Raw genomic sequence first — 23,236 nt, 5'->3', positions numbered from 1 at the left:
CGCTTTCCTAGTCTTTTGCCTTAATTTTCTACCGCTTCAAAGCATCACCAAGTTGGCCGTCTTAAACGCCACAATCCACCTTACAAAACCTACAATCCGATTAAGCTATATTCGAATTCTCTGTGGGTACGATCCCGGTCTTACCGGTTTATTATGCTACCGACGACCTAGCCCTACGCTTGGGGTTTTTCTCAACCTTATTTGAAGGCGAGGTTTGAAGGCTAAGCAATTAGCGTCCCATCCATTTCAGCAAGCTTGTAGACACCATGCTCGATCTTCTCTACCACTCGGTAAGGTCCTTCATAGGGATCCTTCAGCTTGGTTAGCTTTGACGCTTCGGTAACCATCCGAAGGACTAAGTCCCCGACGTTAAATGGACGAGCGCGAACATTGCGATTGTAGCCCCTTGCAACTTCTTGTTGATATGCAGCGTGCCGAAGGTTAGCATTGTCACGTAGTTCTTCAGCGAGGTCTAACTCGGTACACACAAACGCATTGTTGTCCACTGGGTTAAAATTTTCCGTTCGAGCTATGGGAATTAAAGTAGATAAAGGGAGGACAGCTTCCATACTGTAGGCCATAGCAAATGGAGTACGGCCGGTAGACCGCCGAGGTGTTGTACGATAGGCCCATAAGACGTGTGGAAGCTCTTCTACCCACTTACCGAGTTTCCGATCTAGACGGCGCTTCTGCCCCCGAGTGATGGTCTTGTTAGATGCTTCGGCTTGTCCATTACCTTGAGGATAGGCCATCGAGGAATTATGGATCGTGATGTGGCGCTTTGCATAAAAAGCTTTGAGGGCGGACGCGACAAACTGGGAGCCATTGTCAGAAAGGATGGCGTACGGTACGCCGAACCTTGAGATGATGTGCTTCCAAATAAAGCGTTCCACGTCGCCTGCGGTGGTCTTGATCATGGGGGAAGCTTCAACCCACTTGGTGAACAAATCTGTGGCCGTGAGCATATACTCAAATCCTCCAGGCGCCTTCGGCATCTTGCCTACTATGTCAAAAGCCCAAACCGCGAACGGCCACGGACTAGTGATCATTTTAAGGGGGAAGGCAGGCTGGTGGACGAGAGATGCTTGCTTTTGGCACCGAACACAGAGATTCACGTATTCTTCGGACTGCTTGACCATCTTCGGCCACCAATAGCCTTGCGTCAGAGCACGCTGTGCAAGGGAACGTCCTCCTGAGTGCGCCCCACAGCTTCCCGAATGGAGTTCCTCCAGAACGGCTGGCACAAGGTTGTCGTGGACGACATGCAGATCGGGGCCAGTGAAAGTTCGTCGGTAAAGATTATCGTTCGGATTCAGGAAAAAATTGGCCGCTCGGCAACGGAGTTGTACGCTTTGCGCTTGTTCGGTGGCAACACCTGGTTCTTCAAATAATCAATCACTGGATCCAGTTGACTCTGTCCGAGGGAAATGGCCATGACCTGTTCACACGGCTGTTCGAAGCTCGGTTTGGCGACCTCGTCAAAGGTAATAGTGCGACTGCCCGAGGTCTTGTAAACCGAAGCAAGACCTGCCAAGGCGTCGGCATGTGCATTATGTTCCCGAGCGATCCATTCCACTTCTACTCGGCGAAATCTTCCGAACAGAGCCAATACGTGGCTTACGTAAGCATTCATACGCTGATCTTTGGCTTGATAATCATCTTTTAAATGGCCCATAATGAGTTGAGAGTCACAAAAGATATGAACCGAATCTGCATCCAGCCGAAGAGCAAGTTGGAGGCCTGCAATCAAAGCTTCATACTCCGCCTCGTTGTTCGTCGCCGTGTACCCAATCGAGACCACGCTTTCATGCACAGTCCCGCTCGGTGACACAAGGACGATGCCCGCACCAGCTCCGTGAACATTAGAAGCTCCATCGACGGTCAGTCGCCAAGCGTCGCCGGAGCAGAGCTTCCATTGCCGCTTGTGTTTCTTTCGTCCAAGGGAGTACCGAGCACGGAATGGCTCCGCAGGACGGCTGGACGGTCCCTCCAAAACCTCTTCTTCCTGAATCCGAGCTTCTTCGGCGGCGTTGGCCAAAGCGTTGGCTTCATCTTGCAATCCATGAGTGAGTTCGGCAAAGAAGTCGGCCAAGGCCTGACCTTTGATAGCTGTCCGAGGCTCAAACTGGATGTCGAAGTTGGCCAAGTCTTGAGAGAATTTCAGGATCCGGCTCGACGTGTCCGTCTTCCGAAAGACAGCTTTGAGAGGAAACTCAGTGAGGACCATAATCCTATGGGATTGAAAGTAAGGCAAGAGGCTCGTTTTAGCTGAAACGAGAGCCAATGCCAATTTCTCCATAGGCAGGTACCTCGTCTGAGAGTCCGTCATAGTTTTGCTGGAATAGAAGATTGGTTGATGCTCCATTCCCTCTTTCCGAACAAGAACCGCACTCGTTGCATGGTTAGAAACAGCAAGGTAAAGATACAGATCTTCGTCGGGTAGGGGCTTGACGAGCAAAGGAGCGTGGGACAGGTATTGCTTTAAAGATTGCAAAGCATGCTCGCACTCTTCGGTCCATTCGAATCTGCGTCGGCTAGTGGTGATTGCTCGGAAAAACGGACGGCAGAGATCACTCGAACGTCGGATGAAACGGTTTAGGTCAGCAACCATTCCCGTAAGCCACTGTACCTCTTTAATAATAGTCGGAGCTCGGAGATTTTGTATGGCCAAGATTTGTGTAGGATCAGCTTCTATCCCTCGGCGACTTACCATGTAACCCAGGAACTTCCCCGAGCTTACGCCAAACGCACATTTCTCGGCATTGAGACGCAGCTTCCGTTGTTTCAAAACAGCAAAGTCCTCTCCCAAGTCCCGAAGGTGGTCCCGAGCAAACGTGCTTCTGCAAACCAGATCATCGATATAGGCTTCTACTGTTTTGCCGACCATTCCGGGAAACATCTTTGTGATGGAGCGTTGGAAGGTTGCTCCAGCATTCTTCAGGCCGAACGGAACGACCTTGTAGCAGTAAGTGCCCCGAGGAGAAATAAAGGTCGTCTTCTTCTGATCTTCCGGATCCAACGCTATTTGGTGATAGCCTCGATACGCATCCATAAAGCTCAACCGCTCGCACCCTACTGTTGCGTCCACCATTTGCTCAATCCGAGGAAGGGGAAACCTATCCATAGGACAAGCGTCGTTGAGGTTTGTGTAGTCAACACAAACCCTTAGTTTCCCATTTTCTTCGGTACGACCACTGGATTGGCAAGCCAAGAGGGATATAAGACTTCCTGAATGACGCCTGCCTCCAACAGTTGATCCACTTCTGTCATGACAGCTTCGATATGTGCGGCAGACGAGCGTCGGACTTTTTGAACCACCGGCCGCCTATTCGGATCGACATTCAATGAGTGCATGGCGAACGATGGATCCACACCCTGCTTGCGACCTTAATGTGTGTTGCAATAAGAATACCCCAAGCGTAGGGTTAGGTCGGTTGAAAGCATAATACCCGGAAGTCCGGGGTCGAATCCACAGGGAGCGCATCCATAACTTGTTTTCAGAGATTAGCTCGCGTAGAGATTTAGCGTTAGGACCGCCAACCAAACTTCGGCGTTGAGACGGCCAACTGAACGATTTAGTTAACTTGCTACTTAACCTAACTACGGATTTTTAACTGGAGATTAACCTAAAGGCTAGGTTTAGGAATAATTAACACCCATAACGCAAGGATAAACTTGATTCTTCTCTTTTTAACCAAAGTGTTAAACATGTCTAGGGTTCTTTTGGTGCATTTAGACAAACACAAGGAGGGACATAGCTCCAAGTATCAAATGTGGCAAGAAGTTTAACCCTTGCCTACATTTGATCAAAGAGATTAACACCTCAAAGTTTTGATACTTAAAATTGACTCTAGCATATGCTTAAGCTATAAAAACGAAAATTACATGAGAAGAACAAGCAACACCCTTGGTTACGGGATGCTAACCATCCCACAACCTAACCTTACTACACTACTCACACATATCGTAAGAAGACATGAAATGAGCACGGGTAATGGTAAGGAGAAAACTAAACATTGATTAAATTCGAAATAAAGACAAGATCCTCGAAGAGAATGAGATTCCTTACACCTTTAATGAAGACTAAAAGCTTTGGAAGTAGACGGATCGTACTCAAAAATCCTCCTCAAAGCATAAATGAAGAGAGAGATGGGAGCTCCATTAATGGAGGTAGAGAGAGAGAGAGAGTGCCAAAGTAAAGATACCCTACTGAAATCAGGCTTGAAAGTATTTATAGCCCCTTAAAAAAGAGTTACAAAAGTCCTAAATACCCCTAAGTTGTTGCTTGGTCGGGTACAAAAATCGGCAGAAAATCCCAGGTGCTACGGGTAGTACCATTTTTGGGCTACGGGTAGTAGTCTCGTTTTGCAATTTGACACAGCTTCTGATCACTGGCTACGGGTAGTACCATTTTTGGGCTACGGGTAGCGGCTGGACAGATTTCTGTCTCCTTTGGTTCTTTAGCCTTTCCATGCCCTTTGGGCTTCCGTTGTCCCGCACACCCTCCAAAGCTACTGTTCATCATTCTTGGGACTCGGCGATGGAGTGCCAAGTGGCCTCGGGTGTACGGATACCCTTGGAATTGATCCATGGCATCAAAACACGCCTTATTTCCACCTTAAACCTGCAAGGGCCAAAAACACCAACTCCGCGCAATATCATCTTAATAAAGTAAGTTAAACACGTGTGTGTGACAAAAAATGAGAGAGATAAGCCCTATTATTTACATTATAGAGGGCTTATCACACCCCCCCAACTTGGATTTTGCTAGTCCCTAGCAAACTTACCCAAAAAAGTAAGTAACTAATGCTATGCAATGTTCCCCTGAAACAAGATACAACAATTATGCTCAACGATACTTGGCATGAGTCCAAACAAACACCCCTTCGAACTCAATTACAAGCTAAACACGCACATGCATACAATGAACTAAGGTGAACAAATTATGCCAACGGCCAAGCAACACACGTCCGCCTTGAATTTCCATTCCAAGACTCAAAAGGGGAAACTTAGATATGAAATTTCACCAAGTAAAAAAAACTAGAACAACATCCCATGATAAGCGCTAGCAAGAATTTGCAATAGCAAGAGACAAAAAGAAAAAGCTATGCAAGCTAATCAAAAGAGCGCCGACAAAGAGAGCTAAGGAATTATTCACAAACTAACTGAATTAATAGAAATTTCATACTAAATTAGCATTAGATATCGATCACGCATCAAAAAGAGTTAGACGAGCGTACATTAGGATCAATTAAGGACTTTAATAGCTTATAATGACCTTGGTGCCAAGAAAAGGGAAACAAAAAGGGTAGCGGCCATAAATTTCTGCTTGGTTTCAACTACCCTTGGCCACTACCATCCCCTAAACTACCCAAACCACGGCCACATGTATTAGCCAATCACCAAACAAGGTTACGAAAATGAAATGAAGAAAAACTACTAGTTATGTCCTACTAGAATTACTACCACCGACTCCACCACACCTAGTCATAATTCTCATCCGGCTCCTCACGTTATTGAGCCTCGAGCTCTCCCTTCTCATCGGACTCCTTCACATCCGGAATATATGCTAGTCTGGATGTCTAACCAATCCTCTCATGATAGTATTCAACCCTCTTTCAAATTCGATTTTTGCTCTTTCATAGCACTTCTTTGATTTTTCTTTGAGGAATAGGGTCATTTGAGGTGAGATTTGCAGTGAGAGAGATTGAGGGGCTAATTCCAAGAGCTTTGGAGAGGGAGATGAAAATTTGGGGCTTTAACTTTTGAAGTGTGTGAGGGGAGATAGGGAATCACATATCAATTCTTCGTTCTTTTGCATCCCAACCACTTCTATCTGGTTCACACCATCCCAAAGCACCTTAGATCATTGACACACAATTTCACACAACCCTCCAAACATCCGGTTCCCTAAGCTTGAGCAATAAACGGAGACTCGGACTTTGGTTCAAAATTAAGGACAAGGGGACTCTTTTGAGGTTTTATCATGCAAAAATTGCCTTGTATCATTTCCTACATACGCCAATCAACTCCAATATGATGCATAAAAGATATCTAAACTACTCAAGTATGAACAAACGGAAATTATTTACGCAAGTGCGGAAAGAGACAAACAAGCATGGGATGCTTCAAAACGAACTTCAACTCTAAGCGATGCATACTACTTGACACACCTTGGAGCTCAATTTGTTCAACAAAGTTCATATATATGCATGCACATGGATTCAACACATAATCAAATTCGACAGGGTGCTCGACTCTTGCCATTATTAGGAAAATTGAGCATAATCTAAGTATCTAGCACTTGAAATCACTAATTACAAGGGAAAATTGCACAAAAAATTTTAAAATTTTCTATGCAAAATCGAAAACGCAAACCATAAATAATCTATCCCCCCCAACTTGAAATATGCAGCGCCCTCGATGCAAAGAGACGGAAAATAAGGGAAGGGAGAACAAAAATGTACCGACGGGGTGGAATGTCAACCACCCGATACCTCGACCAAGTTGGAGGATTTTTCGTCAATGCCACCGTTCGTCATCGGAACCGCTTCCAAGGCCCACTCTTTCGGCCCCGCCATCGGAACCATAGCTAGTCGCACAGAGCCATCGCCGGAGCTTTCTTGGGCTAACAACCGCGACACATAGTTGCACCCATGCTTAGGGCTCCTGAATGCCTCACTCACCCCGGTTTTTAGACCCAAACTACCAAGGCTGGTGCGGTAGCGTGTTACCCTGCAAAAGACTTAAGAACCAACTACCTAATAGGAGACAAACGACATTAGTACCGCCGGCTCGTGATAGCCCGGCCCAGAAATTATTATGAACAAGTATTTAAATCCACCGAATCGTCACGTGATTAAACGGGTACTACTTTTCTCCCCATGTTTCACTTAAGGTGTCGTAAAGCAAGTTAGACAACATCTTAAGCGAAGCACGGGTGGTTATACCGGACCACAAAAAATTTGCCCTTACTAACCGGAGCTGGGTACACGAACCTTGTTTGAATAGCAGCGTGCGAAGCTATAACCCAAGTCAATGATGGGTACCCCCGAAGAGGCCGGGCCTTCCAAACAATTAAGTCCAGAAGTACGCAAAAGCTCCCCGTGAAAACATTTTTATTTTTAGAACCTTTCAAACCAACGGATCATCCGGATAAACCGGATCAACTAACTCCTCCACCGTGTCCTCCACCGCAAAATTTTCCAAAAACGGTTTTAAACGTTGACCATTCACTTTAAAAATATGACCATTGGCGGGATTCACAACTTCAATGGCACCGTGTGGAAAAACTTTGTGCACAACATAGGGCCCCTCCCAACGAGATCGCAATTTTCCGGGAAAAACATGGAGTTTAGAATTGTACAATAACACTTTTTGCCCAACATCAAAATTCTTTCTTTGGATATTCTTATCATGAAATTCTTTGACTTTTGATTTATAAATGTTGGTATTATCATAAGCATCCCGCCGGATTTCCTCGAGTTCGTTGAGTTGGAGTTTACGATGAACGCCGGCGTCGGGCAACCGAAAGTTTAAAGATTTTATCGCCCAATATGCCTTATGTTCCAACTCAACCGGGAGGTGACACGCCTTACCGTAGACAAGCCGATAGGGCGAAGCGCCTAGCACGGTCTTGTACGCGGTTCGGTATGCCCACAAGGCATCGGTCAGACGAAGTGACCAATCCTTCCGGTTCGGATTAACGGTTTTTTCCAAAATGTGTTTTACCTCACGATTGGCGAGCTCGGCTTGGCCATTGGTTTGTGGATGATAGGCGGTGGATACCTTGTGGGTAATGCCATACTTCTTCATGAGGACCGTAAAAGGCCGATTGCAGAAGTGTGACCCTTGATCGCTTATAATGGCCCGGGGCGTTCCGAACCTTGACAAAATATGCTCCTTGAGAAAATCAAGCACCACTGCATGATCGTTGGTGCGTGTAGCCACGGCTTCAACCCATTTGGACACGTAGTCCACCGCCAAGAGAATATAAAGGAACCCGTAAGAATTTGGAAATGGGCCCATAAAGTCAATTCCCCAACAATCAAACACTTCCACGACTAGGATATTGGTGAGGGGCATCATGTTCCTCCGAGTCACCGCACCTAGTTTTTGGCATTGCTCACAAGCCCGGCAAAATGCATAAGCATCCTTGTGAAGATTTGGCCAATAGAATCCACATTGGAGAATTTTGGCGGTGGTCTTTTTATGAGAGAAATGGCCACCACATGCCTCGGTATGGCAAAATGAGAGAATCCCCCGTTGATCGTCATCGGGCACACACCGCCGGATAATTTGGTCCGAACAATATTTGAAAAGATAAGGATCATCAAAGAAGAATCTTTTCACCTCACTAAGAAAAAGCCTCCGGTCTTGTGGGGTCCAATGGTCCGGAAGTCGCCCGGTGACAAGATAGTTGACGATGTCAGCGTACCACGGGCAACTTGAAAAGGCAAAAAGTTGTTCATCCGGAAATGAGTCGACAATTGGAATCCTCGAGGAAGAATCCTCAAACTCAAGACGGGATAAGTGATCCGCCACCACATTCTCCACTCCCTTCTTATCCTTGATCGTGATGTTGAATTCTTGGAGCAATAAGATCCATCGGATTAATCGAGCTTTCGCATCTTGCTTCGTGAAGAGGTATTTCAAAGCGGCATGATCGGTGTAAACAGTAATGGGAGATCCCACCAAATATGACCGGAATTTGTCTAAGGCAAAGACGACGGCAAGCAACTCTTTCTCGGTGGTGGAATAGTTCATTTGAGCTTCGTTTAGAGTCTTGCTCGCATAATAGATAACATAAGGATTTTTGTCCTTTCTTTGCCCGAGAACCGCCCCAACCGCATAATCACTAGCGTCGCACATGAGTTCAAATGGCAAATTCCAATCCGGTGTTTGTACAATGGGAGGAGAAGTGAGACTTGATTTCAACTTATTGAATGCTTCCTCACATGCCGGAGTCCATTCAAACGGGGTATCCTTTGAGAGAAGATGGCACAATGGCCGAGATATTGCACTAAAATCTTTGATAAAACGCCGATAGAAACCGGCATGCCCGAGGAAAGAGCGGATGTCCTTGACACATTTAGGGGTCGGGAGGGTGGCAATAAGATCAATCTTAGCCTTGTCGACTTCGATACCATTCGACGATACAATATGACCCAACACGATACCATGAGTCACCATGAAATGGCATTTTTCCCAATTGAGCACCAAATTTTTCGCCTCACACCTTGCCAACACCTTCTCCAAATTTTCCAAGCAAGATTCAAATGAGTCACCGAACACCGAGAAATCATCCATAAATACCTCGACGATCTTCTCAATCATATCGCTAAATATGCCCATCATACACCGTGAGAAGGTTCCGGGCGCATTACACAAGCCGAATGGCATGCGTCGATAAGCGAAGGTCCCAAAAGGACAAGTGAACGTCGTTTTCTCTTGATCGGGTAAGGCGACTTCTATTTGGTTGTACCCCGAATATCCGTCTAGAAAGCAATAATAAGCATGTCCCGCCACTCGCTCCAAAATTTGATCAATGAAAGGTAGAGGGAAATGGTCCTTCCGAGTGCTAGCGTTAAGCTTCCGATAATCGATACACACACGCCATCCGGTGGTGACTCGAGTAGGGACTAACTCATTGTTGGCGTTGGATACCACCGTGACACCGGATTTCTTGGGAACTACTTGAATGGGGCTAACCCACTTACTATCGGCGATAGGATAAATAATTCCCACATCCAAGAGTTTCAAAACCTCCGCCTTCACCACATCTTTCATTATAGGATTCAACCGGCGTTGAGGTTGGCGAGAAGGTTTGACATCATCTTCGAGGGCAATGTGGTGGGAACAAATTGAAGCATCTATTCCTTTGATATCCGCGATAGACCAACCAATAGCTTTGGTATGCCGCTTTAGAATTTCAAGGAGTTGGGATTCTTGCGAGCCGACGAGAGAAGAGGAGATCACCACCGGGTAAGTTTCATTTTCACCTAAAAAAGCATATTTCAATGTTTCCGGGAGGACCTTCAACTCAAGCTTTGGTGGTTGAATGCTCGAGGGAACGGTCTTGCACTCAAGAGGAGGCAACTCTTCAAATTTCGGAGACCATACGTCCGTCCCACAAACATCTTCAATGTCAAGCAAAGAACACAAATACTCCACCTCCAATGAGTCAAGAAAATTTTTTTCTTCGGCGGTAAGGCACACCTCCAACGGATCCTTACACAAGAAAGTGTCCATATGCTCTTGGACCAAAGAATCAATAAGATTGACTTCATGAACACACTCGTCATCCCCCATTTGGCTTCCGATATTAAACACATTCACCTCCATCCTCATGTTGCCGAAAGTGAGGTTTAGCAAACCGCTTCGGCAATGGATAACGGCATTGGAAGTGGCCAGGAATGGACGCCCAAGAATGACCGGAGTCGACGTTGACACTTGCGATGAGGGCACAGGGCATGTATCCAACACGATAAAATCCACAGGATAGATAAAGTTATCTACTTGCACGAGTACATCCTCCACCATCCCGCGTGGAACACGAATGCTTCTATCAGCCAATTGAAGGGTCACCGATGTTGGCCTCATCTCCCCCAATCCAAGTTGTTCATAAATAGAATACGGAAGCAAGTTCACACTAGCCCCCAAATCGAGGAGGGCTTTTTCAATCTTCTTGTCGCCAATGGTGATGGAGATGGTTGGACAACCCGGATCTTTATACTTGGGAACCACGTTGGTTTGAATAATAGAGCTCACTTGTTCCGTCAAGAAAACCTTCTTTTGAACATTCAACTTACGCTTTTGAGTGCATAAGTCTTTGAGAAACTTGGCATACGTGGGAATTTGCTTGACGGCATCCACCAACGGAATATTGATTCTCACTTGCTTGAAAAGCTCATAAATCTCGGCATTGGTATTGGCACGGGCCGGTGCCTTCAATCTTTGGGGAAAAGGAGCTGGAAATTGAGAGGCGGGGCCTTTGGGTTCTTCCTCTTGAGATTTTGCCGGTTGCTCACCAACGGGAGAAGGCTCCGAGGTTGGTGAGTCAATAAAAACATCCGGTGCTTGCGATACAATAGGTGTAACCCGTGGCTTGCTAGGCTTGGGGACAACGGCCGTATCAACTTCCTTGCCACTCCGCAGTGTTATAATGGACTTGGCTTGCTAGGGACTAGGCACCGAAGAGCTCCCCAGAAAATGAGTTCCGTTGGGATTTGCTTGGGGTTGAGTCGGAAGCTTCCCCTTTTCTTGTTGAAGAACCCCCACCGTATTAGTCAACTTTGCCATTTGATTTTTGATTTCCCCAAGCGTTTGAGTGGTTTGCTCGTTGAGGGACGTTTGACTTTGCATAAAAGATGACATAATATCCTCCAAAGATCGCTTTTGAGGTTGGAATTGATTTTGCCCATGAGGAGGTCCCGGAGGTGCAAATCCCGGTGGTTGTTGATGTTGAGAAAACCTCGGCGCTCCTTGAGATTGAGAAGGCCGGAAAGCTTGGTTTTGTTGAGACGGTGGAACTTGTGGCGGTCCGGGAGGTTGAGAATCGCTCCACCGGAAATTAGGATGCATCTTCCAACCCGGATTGAAAGTCTGAGAATAAGGGTCAAACCGTTGATTAACGGCGTTGACCTCCGATGGGCCAGTTCCTTGGAGAATATCCTTAACGGCAGGGAGCATTTGACAATCCCCCGTAGCATGACCTGCAACTTCACATAAAACACAAATGTCTTCCGCCTTGGCCACAGAGGCCACCCCAGCAACTTTGTTGAGTTGTAAAGTTTCAATTTGGCGGGAAAGCTGGGCGACCTTGTGGGCTAACTCATTTTGCTCATTCAATTGAAATTTACCGGAATTGCTCGGAACCGGATTAAACACATTCTTTTCAGAGGGGTCCGAGCAATCCCAGTTTTGAGTTTTTTCAGCTAATTCCTCAAAATAGTCCCACGCCGCATCAGGGGTTTTAGCCATGACTCCACCCACACACATGCTATCCATAAGAAGTCGGGTGCTTGGAAAGCATCCCTTTAACAAAAACTCGACTCTTTGAAAAACCGGTAAGCCATGATGTGGGATGGAGTTAAGCAAATCCTTGTACCTCTCCCAATATTGATAAAAAGATTCCCCCTCTCTTTGTTTGAAAGTTTGAATTTGATTCATGAGTTCCTTTGTGAGATGCGGGGGAAAAATTTCATGTAGAAAGCCTTTGATAAATCCGCCCAATTTGCCAAGGATTGGGGCCTCATGTTATTCAACCAAATCTTGGCTTTGTCTTTCACAGAAAATGGGAAGAGTTTTAGTTTTGCGGACTCAAGCTGAGCGGGCGTGGACACTATTGTGGAAACCAATTCCTCGAATGCCCGCATATGAGTGTACGGGCATTCTTTGTCTTTGCCATAAAAAGATGGCATCATGTTAATGTGATGCATTTTAACGGTGAAGTTATTCGCGTCGGTTGTGGCCGGAAGGACTATAGTGGGCCGCGGAGTAGAACGGGCCGGATTCATATAGTCACTCATGGTCCTTTCGGGCACAACCGGTGGCATTTCGCCTTCACCGTTTCCGGCCATTCTTTCTCGAGGAGGGGTTCTTACAGAAAAAGGAATTCTTTGGGGTGGCGGTGTCCTAGCTCGAACCCGACGAGGAGTTTTGGGTCGAGGAGGAGAAAAAGATCTATGAAGCCTTTTAGAAGTTGGGCTCCGAAAGGCTCCACGATGACCACCACGCATACACTTGAAAACCCTTTCTCGAAAAACAATGGACAACAAGATTAAAGTAAACAGATAAGAGGGGCTATGCCGCCGCCTCAATAAGAAAAGCAATAAAAGAAAAGGTGATTCGTACTTACTCTAGCTTCGTTACACCTCACGTTTGAGAGGCTCAAGTTAGAGGTATCCACTAGATTAATTACAAATCACACAAAGTAAAAATTAACGAGATACTTACAATGGGTTGGCGAACCTCCAAAGATAAGCTATAAAAGAAAGCGCTCCCCGGCAACGGCGCCAAAAATGCTTGCGACCTTAATGTGTGTTGCAATAAGAATACCCCAAGCGTAGGGTTAGGTCGGTTGAAAGCATAATACCCGGAAGTCCGGGGTCGAATCCACAGGGAGCGCATCCATAACTTGTTTTCAGAGATTAGCTCGCGTAGAGATTTAGCGTTAGGACCGCCAACCAAACTTCGGCGTTGAGACGGCCAACTGAACGATTTAGTTAACTTGCTACTTAACCTAACTACGGATTTTTAACTGGAGATTAACCTAAAGGCTAGGTTTAGGAATAATTAACACCCATAACGCAAGGATAAACTTGATTCTTCTCTTTTTAACCAAAGTGTTAAACATGTCTAGGGTTCTTTTGGTGCATTTAGACAAACACAAGGAGGGACATAGCTCCAAGTATCAAATGTGGCAAGAAGTTTAACCCTTGCCTACATTTGATCAAAGAGATTAACACCTCAAAGTTTTGATACTTAAAATTGACTCTAGCATATGCTTAAGCTATAAAAACGAAAATTACATGAGAAGAACAAGCAACACCCTTGGTTACGGGATGCTAACCATCCCACAACCTAACCTTACTACACTACTCACACATATCGTAAGAAGACATGAAATGAGCACGGGTAATGGTAAGGAGAAAACTAAACATTGATTAAATTCGAAATAAAGACAAGATCCTCGAAGAGAATGAGATTCCTTACACCTTTAATGAAGACTAAAAGCTTTGGAAGTAGACGGATCGTACTCAAAAATCCTCCTCAAAGCATAAATGAAGAGAGAGATGGGAGCTCCATTAATGGAGGTAGAGAGAGAGAGAGAGAGTGCCAAAGTAAAGATACCCTACTGAAATCAGGCTTGAAAGTATTTATAGCCCCTTAAAAAAGAGTTACAAAAGTCCTAAATACCCCTAAGTTGTTGCTTGGTCGGGTACAAAAATCGGCAGAAAATCCCAGGTGCTACGGGTAGTACCATTTTTGGGCTACGGGTAGTAGTCTCGTTTTGCAATTTGACACAGCTTCTGATCACTGGCTACGGGTAGTACCATTTTTGGGCTACGGGTAGCGGCTGGACAGATTTCTGTCTCCTTTGGTTCTTTAGCCTTTCCATGCCCTTTGGGCTTCCGTTGTCCCGCACACCCTCCAAAGCTACTGTTCATCATTCTTGGGACTCGGCGATGGAGTGCCAAGTGGCCTCGGGTGTACGGATACCCTTGGAATTGATCCATGGCATCAAAACACGCCTTATTTCCACCTTAAACCTGCAAGGGCCAAAAACACCAACTCCGCACAATATCATCTTAATAAAGTAAGTTAAGCACGTGTGTGTGACAAAAAATGAGAGAGATAAGCCCTATTATTTACATTATAGAGGGCTTATCACACCCGGCATGTCTTGTGGAGTCCAAGCGAAAACTTCGATGTTCCGCATGAGGAAGTCATACATCTCCTCGCGTTCGGCTACGCTCAAAGAACTCCCAATTAAAAAATATCTTCCTTCGCCCCCAGGGATTGAGAAGCGTATTAACTCCTCGGTAGATCTTCGTTCGGCTGGCACTCCCACATCTTCGATTATAGGAACGGGAATGGCTTCCACGCATTGCACCTCCATACAGCTCTGTTTGTTTGTGACAGTGCTGATGTAGCATTTCTTTGATTGGATTTGATCCCCTCGGAGGCTCTCCTGACGTCCATTCCATCCAATAAACTTTACCACCTGGTGAAATGTTGAAGCAACTGCTTTCATTTCGTGCAACTAGGTTCGGCCGAGTATGACGTTGTACGGACTAGGAGAAGCGACCACCACAAATTCAATTTCGAGAACTCGTGATCCCGCCCGCACAGGGAGAGTGATCAAGCCGAGCGGCCAAACCGGGGCTCCAGTGAAACTAACAAGGGGAGTGGACGCTGTCCGAAGTTGAACGGGAGATAATCCGAGGCTCTGAAATGTTGAATAAAACATCACGTCCGCCGAGCTTCCTTGGTCTATCAATACCCGTTGTACGATTGATTTTTCAATAGCAACAGTAACGACGAGGGCGTCCGTATGAGGGCATTGAACACCTTTCAAGTCGTCGAATGAAAAGGTAATAGTACTGTCGAGGCTCGGATCCTCCCATTTTCGCTTTCCCGGAGCGCCAACGTTGCAGACGGATATAGAGGCGACGGCTCTATCAATTTCCGAACGAAACTCGGTAGCCCTTCCTTCGGAAACCAACCCTTGTATAACGCTTACAAGGTTGCCGATAACAGGGGGAGGTGGTGGAAGTGGATTTCGCCGAACGTCAATCCACTAATTTAGATGCCCCGCTGCAGCTAGCTCTTCAAGATACCATTTGAAATGTGGGCATTGCGTGGTGTAATGGTCGCGCTCCTTATGATATGTGCACATCCCTGGTTCGTGCCCGACGGTGCCTAAGAGTACAGTCGGCCAAACAAAAAATGGCAATTTGCCGATGATGTTGAGGAGTTTGTAGATAGGTTCGGTAAATGTAGTATGCTCGGCCACGTACTCGTCTGGCCGTGGCTCCCTTTTCGTTTGCTGCCACGACTGTGGCTGAGGGTGCTGTGGGGGTCATCCCTTGTTGATCGGCTTGTTGACCGTTTGGCCTGAACTGCCCTGGCCTCCTTGCCCCTGGTGAACGTTTGATACTTGTTTCTTCGGTCCAGTTATCTTGGCAGGTTCGGGCGCCTTTGGAGGGTTTCGCTCGGCCATGGCTTCTTCATGAACGCAATCTTTCTCGATTATGGTCATGAGCTCTCCCATCGTCTTAGGTGGATTACGTGAGAGGTCACGGAACATTGCCGAGGTTGGATCCAAGCCGTTCATAAAAGATTCTGCAGCAACTCCTTGATCACAATCAGGAATAAGATTGTAGACTTCCCAGTAGTGCTCGGTGTAAAGCCGTAAGGTCTCCCCAGCCCCTCTCCGCATGTTCACCAGCATAGATAGCGTCTTTCGTTGTATGTTGCTGGTTACAAAGCGTTTACTAAACTCCAGCTCTAGCTCGTTGAAGCAAGAAATTGATTTGGGCTTCAACTGGTTGTACCACAACATAATTGGCTCGCTGAGAGTGAGTGAGAAGATCTTACACATAAGGGCGTCAGAAAAGTTATGGAGGCTCATAGTTTGTTTAAAGCGACAAACGAACGTGATTGCGTCTTCTTTTGCCTCATAACGCTTCAGCTTCGGCATGACAAACCTGTCCGGTGGCCGCTCCTGTTGAATAGCGTCCACGAAGGGGGAAGCCTTAGCCTTCCCGAGCTTCGAATTATCCTCTTGAACTGGGGTTTGCGGGACAATAGGGAGAGGAAGTTCTGCCACCAGCTCAGGAGTCTTTTTACGTTCTCGTCGGTGGTGCTGGTGACGCTCCTTTTTTCCCTTCGGTCGCCGAGTGCCTGGAACCGAAGGCGCACGCGCCTCTCTTCTTGAGCCCGCCAAGTGAGCATGCTGAGGCTGAAAACCTTGGTCGACGGGTTGATACACGGTTGGCAAACCCGTGAACTGATCGTACAAGACAATCGTATTATTGTGTTCCGAACGGTTTCCTTTGCTGTTCGTTCTGTGGCGATTGCCAGAGTTAACCAAACGCCGCCCGTCGTGGCATTCGGATTCGTGTCGTAATCGTACCGAATATTCCCGGTTGCTGCTGGTACGTGTGCGCCGAGGTGGATCATTTAAATCCACGGGCCTCTTCCCACTTCTTGGACTCATTTGTCGTTCGGAACGGAATTGTGCTTGGGGTAACGCGCCCCCTGTATTGGTGCCGACAGTGGAGCCTGTAGCCGAGGATCGTGAATTCTCGGTACGAATAATGCTCGTCAGCCGAGGTCTTTGAACTCCTTGGTCAAGACGTTCAAAGACAGTTCGCCGCTCGGACACGGCGGGTTTGGCCATTTGGGCTGGACGAGACGGTCTGCTTCGCTTTCGGGATTTCTTTGGTCGACTGGGCTCGGCATGATGCTCGTTTGCCGGGGTTGCGATCACTCCTCCATCTCGCTCCTCCAGCCGTTGTTGAAGCATGGCAATAACTGCTGCTTGACGTTTCTGTTCGGCCAAGGCGATATCCAACTCGATGGGTGGAAAAGAAAGTTGGCGGGCCACGTGGGGAACCGTCCTAGCCGTTTGATGGGGCTCGAGGTTGATAGACCCGTAGCCCTCCAACCCAAGGGTAAAGTTCTCTAGACCCGGAGGTGAGAAGTGTTGAGCCATTTGTTCCGTTTAAACGCCAGGACCAAACAGAATTTGAGATGATCGTATCAAGCGCTCAACTGGTGAAGAACACGAAGAACACAAAGAACACCCCAAAAGTTTTTGTCCCCAGCAGAGTCACCAATTGTGGGGGCGGAATTTCTCTGTGTTCCTTCCTGTATAGCTGTCTCCGTGTGTGGAGCTGTGAGAGATGTCGCCTGTCTTGGTGTACCTGCAGAATCGGAGGGGGATGTTCCTCCGGGAAGAAGCTCTGACGAACTAGTCAGTAGGTGGAGAAGAGCAGAAGAAGTTTAGTGAGAAAATATGCTAGTAGAGAGAAGAAAGTGCTTGTGTTCCAGAGTTTTTCAGACCCTTTCTCTGTGGTCATGTTCTTCTATTTATAGGCGAAGGAGTGGAGTGCTGAGCAAGTTGGTTTCACTTTCCACATGTCGCATAATGCTCGGATGGCGTCTTGCAACAGGGCCATTTAATGAGCACCACTTCCCAGATCTTACAGAGTCACATGGGTTGATGTCAGAAAGGTCACATTGCTCAGAGATGTCACGTCGAATATCAGAAAAGGCAGCCTACTTATCAATAGATATTTATGGAAGGTTCCATAATCGCCTGTACTCGGCAGGACCCACTTCTGCCACACGAATTATCCGAGCGTTTGGTTTTCTTACCGAAGAGCAACTTATCCGAACGAGTGGATGTTCCTACCGAGCGTTTGGTGAGACCCCCGAGCGAACTCAAATGTACGTACGTTCGGATATAGCATATGACGGTCGGTGAAGTACTCGTGGTTTCATCTATCCTTCAGATAATTATTGGCATATCGGGCCGAAGCCCAAACTTATTTACAGATGAACTGAGACAGCTTAGATGACGGGTCAAACAGTGTGTGAACCTTTATTCCCCTTTCTGGACCTTGTGAACCCTGTGATCCTTCGGATATTTCGGCCCCCTACACATTCTCAGGCTTGATATCGCAATGAACATAGGCCTTCTTGTGTATGTAAAGCAGACCCAAAAGCATTGATTTTGTTTGTTCTCTGACCTCCGACTCTGGCAACCCAATGCCATCAGATTTCTCGATCTAAACGTGTACATAACCTCCCGAAGCATATTCTAACAACAAGTTATACACCTTGTAAGTTGTTGCCTATTTCATCCTTTGTAATCTCTTCCCCAAAGCATTGCATTACATAGGACACCCTTTAAGATCATTCGAAATCTGCCTCTCCTTTTGAAGCGAATCCGAAACAGAGATCTCAGCTGACTTCACGGCCATGTGTACAACTGAGATCTCTGTTGCTTCACGTCGTGTTGCTTCACAGTGGCAATATAAACAGACCCAAAACCTCTTTCGCCGATCATAGCCCCTTTCATCCATGCAACTTCATCATCAACACTACCACTGCTCCGCTTTTTAGCCTCCATCTCTCAACACCATTGTTTTCTTCATCTTCAACACCAGAGAGAGGATTGTTTGGGCTATCAATTTATAATTGTAAGTTACAATGGATTAGACTGATAGTAATCCAATTCCAAGTAAAATAGGTCTCCTAATTCATGTATACATGACAGTAATAACCATGTCCCATACTATTACACTCTGTTTTTGGCTTGGTGAAAGTTAGAATAGTCAGATTAGCACTCGGGCCAAAGGCCTCTTGGCGCAATGGCGCCCCACTGTATTACACAAGTAATCCTTCCAACTCTAGGAATATCTAAGGTAGTGTCTACGAGCGGCGGATTTAGTAAGGGACGAGTGGGGGCACGTGCCCCCACTGCTGCAAAATTCCGAAACTTTTTTTTTTTTTTTACTTTAAAAAAATATTAGCTCCTTAGACCTTAGTGCTACCTTTTTCACTTTTTGTCCTCTGTACAATTCCTTCCACCGACCCACTTCTCTCTCTCTCTTTCCAAAAAGGCAAAAACCGATTGAAATCGCCAGCGAGAGCCGGGAACCAGAGAGCCGATCATCGACGTCGAAGCTCGTCGGACCAGCTCCAACCCCGATCGCCAGAGATCGTCGGACAGTTGGGTACACCATATTTTTCTTTTCTCGTTTTGTTTCCCCTCCTTTTAGAAGAAAAACTAGGGTTGTTTCTCCTTCCTTTTATGTGAATTTGTGTTCCGGTGTTCGTATGAATTGTATTTTGATGATGATTCATCTGTTTAACTGAATTGTGGTCGGTGGTCTTGTGGGGAAGAAAACAAGGCTACAAGGGGACCTAGACCTGGGGAGGTGAACCGTGAATCTAACAAATGATAATATACATATACCTATAGAATAATATAAAACAAGGGGAATAAAATAAGTTTACACTACTTAGCAAAAAAAATAATCAATAATGCCCACTAGCATCAAGATGACTCCTCTGTTTTTTTTCCGGAAGTGTTTAGTTGTGTTACATACTATTTTTTGTTTACAGATATGAAGAGATACTATAAAACAAAGCCAAAAATTGATGAAATCCATGATTCTCAAAAACAAGATGAGAGTTCTCCTCTTTCCAAACGAAGTTGTGTGGATTTTAATTTGACAGAACTTCCCGCGGATCCAAGGCTATGTCCTTCGATTATGAATTGCAATCCAAATGATCGAGACCAAAAACAAGATGAGAGTTCTCCTCTTTCTAAACGAAGTCGTGTGGAACTCAATTTGACAGAACTTCCCGCGGATCCAGGGCTACGTCCTTCGATTATGGATTGCAATCCAAATGATCGAGACCAAATCCGTAGGGCATATCTACAAAAAGGTCCTTGCCAGCCTCATAACCATAACTTTTCGAACAAAGCATTTGGGAAAACGATGCGGCGTTTTATTCCGGCTTGGTTTAAAGAATTTCCTGATTGGTTAGAATATAGCATTACAAAAGATGCCGCTTTTTGTCTTTATTGCTATCTTTTCAAGCCGGGTATTGGCGATCAAGCGGGAGGTGAATCTTTTGTTGGTAATGGCTTTTCAAATTGGAAAAAGAAACGTAGACTACGTACTCATGTGGGGGGCCACAACAGTGCGCATACTCAAGCTTGGAGAAAATGTGAAGATTTGTTAAACCAAAAGCAACATATTGAGACTATAGTTTTGAAGCAATCAGAACAAGCTCGGATTGATTATCGTACAAGGTTGAATGCATCAATTGATTGTGCTCGATTTCTTCTAAATCAAGGACTTGCATTTCGTGGACATGACGAGTCTGAATTTTCACGTAATCAAGGTAATTTTCTTGAACTTTTAAAGTGGCATGCTCAACGTAATCAAGATGTTAAAGCTGTTGTATTGGCCAATGCTCCACAAAATAATAAGTTGACTTCTCCTGAGATCCAAAAAGACATTGTGTGTGTGGCTGCACGTGAAGCTGTTAATGTGATTGTCAGAGATGTTGGTGATGCACTTTTTGCTATTTTGGTTGATGAAGCCCGTGACAATTCAATCAAGGAGCAAATGGCACTTGCAATTCGGTATGTTGATAAGAAGGGTCATGTGATTGAGCGCTTTTTAGGTGTTGAACATGTTCCTAATACTAGTGCTATGTCGCTCAAGAAAGCTGTGGATAATTTATTTTGTAGACTTGGATTGAGTATTGGAAGATTGAGGGGGCAAGGTTATGATGGTGCTAGTAATATGCAAGGTGAGATAAATGGTCTCAAAGCACTCATACTAAAAGAGAATTCTTCTGCACATTATGTTCATTGTTTTGCACACCAATTACAATTAGCTCTTGTAGCTGTGGCGAAGAAAGATGACCGTATTGGATATCTCTTTCAGTTAGTCTCTAAAGTTGGGACCGTTGTAGGAGCATCATGCAAGCGGCGAGACATTCTTAGGGAAAATGAAGTGGAAAGAGTTCTTAAAGCACTTAATCTTGGAGAGATTGAAAGTGGGCGAGGGTTGAACCAAGAAACTAGTCTCAAGCGGCCTGGGGATACACGTTGGAGCTCTCATTATAGTTCTTTGGTTAGGTTAATGGGTATGTTTGCATCGGTGATTGGTGTGCTTGAAATAGTCGAGGAGGATGGTACATACTTGGAACAAAGATTAGAAGCAACTTCTTTGTTGGAGTCAATGCAATCCTTTGAATTTATCTTGTATCTTCATTTGATGAGAACAATATTGGGAATTACAAATGACTTATCGCAAGCACTCCAAAGGAAAGATCAAGATATTGTTAATGCTATGGCTCTACTTCAATTGTCGAAAGGGTGGCTCCAAACAATGAGGGAGAGTGGGTGGATCACTCTATTGAATGTTACATCATCTTTTTGTGAAAAACATGAAATAGTTGTTCCCAATATGGATGATTTGTTTGTATCTCGAGGGGGAAAGAGGCACAAAGCTCATAAGGTGACAAACTTACATCATTTCCGTTTTGAGATATTCAACTCCGTTATTGATTTGCAAGCTATTGAACTTGATGCTCGTTTCCCTGAATCGACTACGGAGTTGCTTCTATGTGTGGCATGTCTAAATCCATCTAACTTGTTCTCTTCTTTTGAAAAGGAAAAATTGATCCATATGGCTGAATTGTATCCGCAAGATTTTTCCTCTATGGACCTCATGATACTTGATGATCAACTTGATAATTACATTGATGATATGCGCACTACCATTGAGTTTTCAAGCTTGCATGGAATTAGTGATCTTGCACAGAAAATGGCGGAGATTGGAAGACACCGAGCTTATCCATTGGTCTATTTGCTTTTAGTTTTGGCTTTAACTTTACCAGTTGCGACTGCTACAGTTGAGAGGGCATTTTCGGCTATGAATTATGTGAAGAATCAATGGCGCAACCGAATGGGTGATGAATGGACAAGTGATAGCATGGTTGCATATATAGAGAGAGACATATGTGAAAGCATTGACAATGAAACTATCATGCAAAGCTTTCAAAACATGAAAACTCGTCGTGGTCTATTGTAAAACCTTAGTTTAGTAACTTTTGTTTATGACTACGGTAGTTTTTGTTAGTATTTGTGGACAGGTTATTAACTCTTATGTGGGTTGATGAATATTTTGGTTTTTGGTAGTATTGTTGTATCATTTTGTTATAGTTTTTTTTTTTTTTTTAAAGGTGGTGTTTCTGTTATGCCCCCAGAGGTCTTCATTCCTTGCTACGCCACTGGTGTCTACCAACTATCAAATCCTTTTAACTTTGGATATTTGAAAAAGCAATCAAGTGTCGGCCTCATTCCAGTTAAAATTTGACCTAGAGTGAGGAGGCCAGTCCAGTCCATGTAAATGGACTCAACCGTCCCGTTGGCCCACTTTTGGGCCCACTCTGGGCATATTTCGTTGATAGAAATCGTTCACTTTTTAGATCTCGTCGAGACCATCAACTACGTCAAAGATCCATTGAAATGAGCACTTATATGCTGAGATAAATAGGTTAAATGAGTTGTGATCCGTAAATCTTTTCAGGGGGCGGATCTCACAAAAATGTAGGGTGGATAAGGGTGTTGGGACAGGGCACCACGTGAGGGTGCCCCAAGACCACTAATCGGACAAGAATAAAGAGAATGTGTTAAGAAATGGCTCACTACCAGCCTAACATAAAAGAGAATTTCACATCAAATAATGATTATAGCATCAGAGACCAAAAACCTATAAAATACTTCACCTGAGGGACAGTTAGAATGTGTTCACTGACCGACATATGCTGAAGAAAGGATTAATTAAGAGCACAAGTCAGGTGTCAGAGAATTCTAAACAGAAGTGCAATGTCACATAATGTAGACTGTGATTACCAAGTGACAAAAGAAGTCATAGGAGAATCCATCATACCTACCGATGACCAAAGATAGTACAGCAACATGGCAAACATTCCTGGTTATAATAACCTAATGTAATCAGAGACAACAAAACATTCACCATTTGATCCATGTATGACAAGGTTATGATATTTCTTCAACAGGTAAGGCATCACTCAAACAGGGGATAGACTTTCGATGAATTGATGAGACCATTTGTGAAGTTCTCTTAGTTGCCCGAAATTTGAAATCTCACCAGGAGACAACTCGCAA

General features: G+C 45.2%; 2 protein-coding genes, 1 non-coding gene and 1 pseudogene across 3 annotated transcripts; 2 read left to right on the top strand and 2 right to left on the bottom strand.

Moving 5' to 3' along the window:
* Window positions 1-1,312: 1,312 nt before the first annotated feature.
* Window positions 1,313-4,525, bottom strand: LOC131323643 (uncharacterized). The gene is made up of 3 exons (XM_058355491.1): window positions 4,409-4,525; window positions 2,276-3,325; window positions 1,313-2,185 (listed from the first exon to the last, which is right to left on the bottom strand). Exons 1-3 carry the CDS (start codon window positions 4,523-4,525, stop codon window positions 1,313-1,315), a joined length of 2,040 nt encoding a protein of 679 aa, XP_058211474.1.
* On the bottom strand, window positions 4,522-11,982 carry LOC131323642 (uncharacterized; annotated as a pseudogene).
* An 88-nt stretch (window positions 11,983-12,070) lies between these two features.
* On the top strand, window positions 12,071-12,177 carry LOC131325008 (small nucleolar RNA R71). The gene has a single exon (XR_009199576.1). It is a non-coding gene; the product is annotated as a small nucleolar RNA R71 (small nucleolar RNA).
* Window positions 12,178-19,693: 7,516 nt separating this feature from the next.
* On the top strand, window positions 19,694-22,953 carry LOC131321949 (uncharacterized). Its single transcript, XM_058353004.1, has one exon. It carries the CDS (start codon window positions 19,794-19,796, stop codon window positions 22,134-22,136), a length of 2,343 nt encoding a protein of 780 aa, XP_058208987.1. The 5' UTR covers window positions 19,694-19,793; the 3' UTR covers window positions 22,137-22,953.
* The last annotated feature ends 283 nt before the right edge of the window (window positions 22,954-23,236 follow it).

The sequence above is a fragment of the Rhododendron vialii genome, chromosome 4a, assembly GCF_030253575.1.
Source record: "Rhododendron vialii isolate Sample 1 chromosome 4a, ASM3025357v1".
In the NCBI taxonomy this organism is placed as follows: Eukaryota; Viridiplantae; Streptophyta; class Magnoliopsida; order Ericales; family Ericaceae; genus Rhododendron; species Rhododendron vialii.
This window is presented reverse-complemented; position numbering and strand designations above follow the sequence as displayed.

What these genes read in the sequence shown, in the direction of transcription:
- LOC131321949 (XM_058353004.1), top strand. Translation starts at nt 19,794, where the DNA reads ATGAATTGCAATCCAAATGATCGAGACCAAAAACAAGATGAGAGTTCT.
- LOC131323643 (XM_058355491.1), bottom strand. Translation starts at nt 4,525, where the DNA reads ATGATGAACAGTAGCTTTGGAGGGTGTGCGGGACAACGGAAGCCCAAA. An exon ending in CTACCCGTAGCCCAAAAATG is followed by an intron (nt 3,326 to 4,408) that starts GTACTACCCGTA and finishes CGATCCGAATAG; the next exon opens with GCGGCCGGTGGTTCAAAAAG. An exon ending in AGAAATTGGCATTGGCTCTC is followed by an intron (nt 2,186 to 2,275) that starts GTTTCAGCTAAA and finishes GTCTTTCGGAAG; the next exon opens with ACGGACACGTCGAGCCGGAT.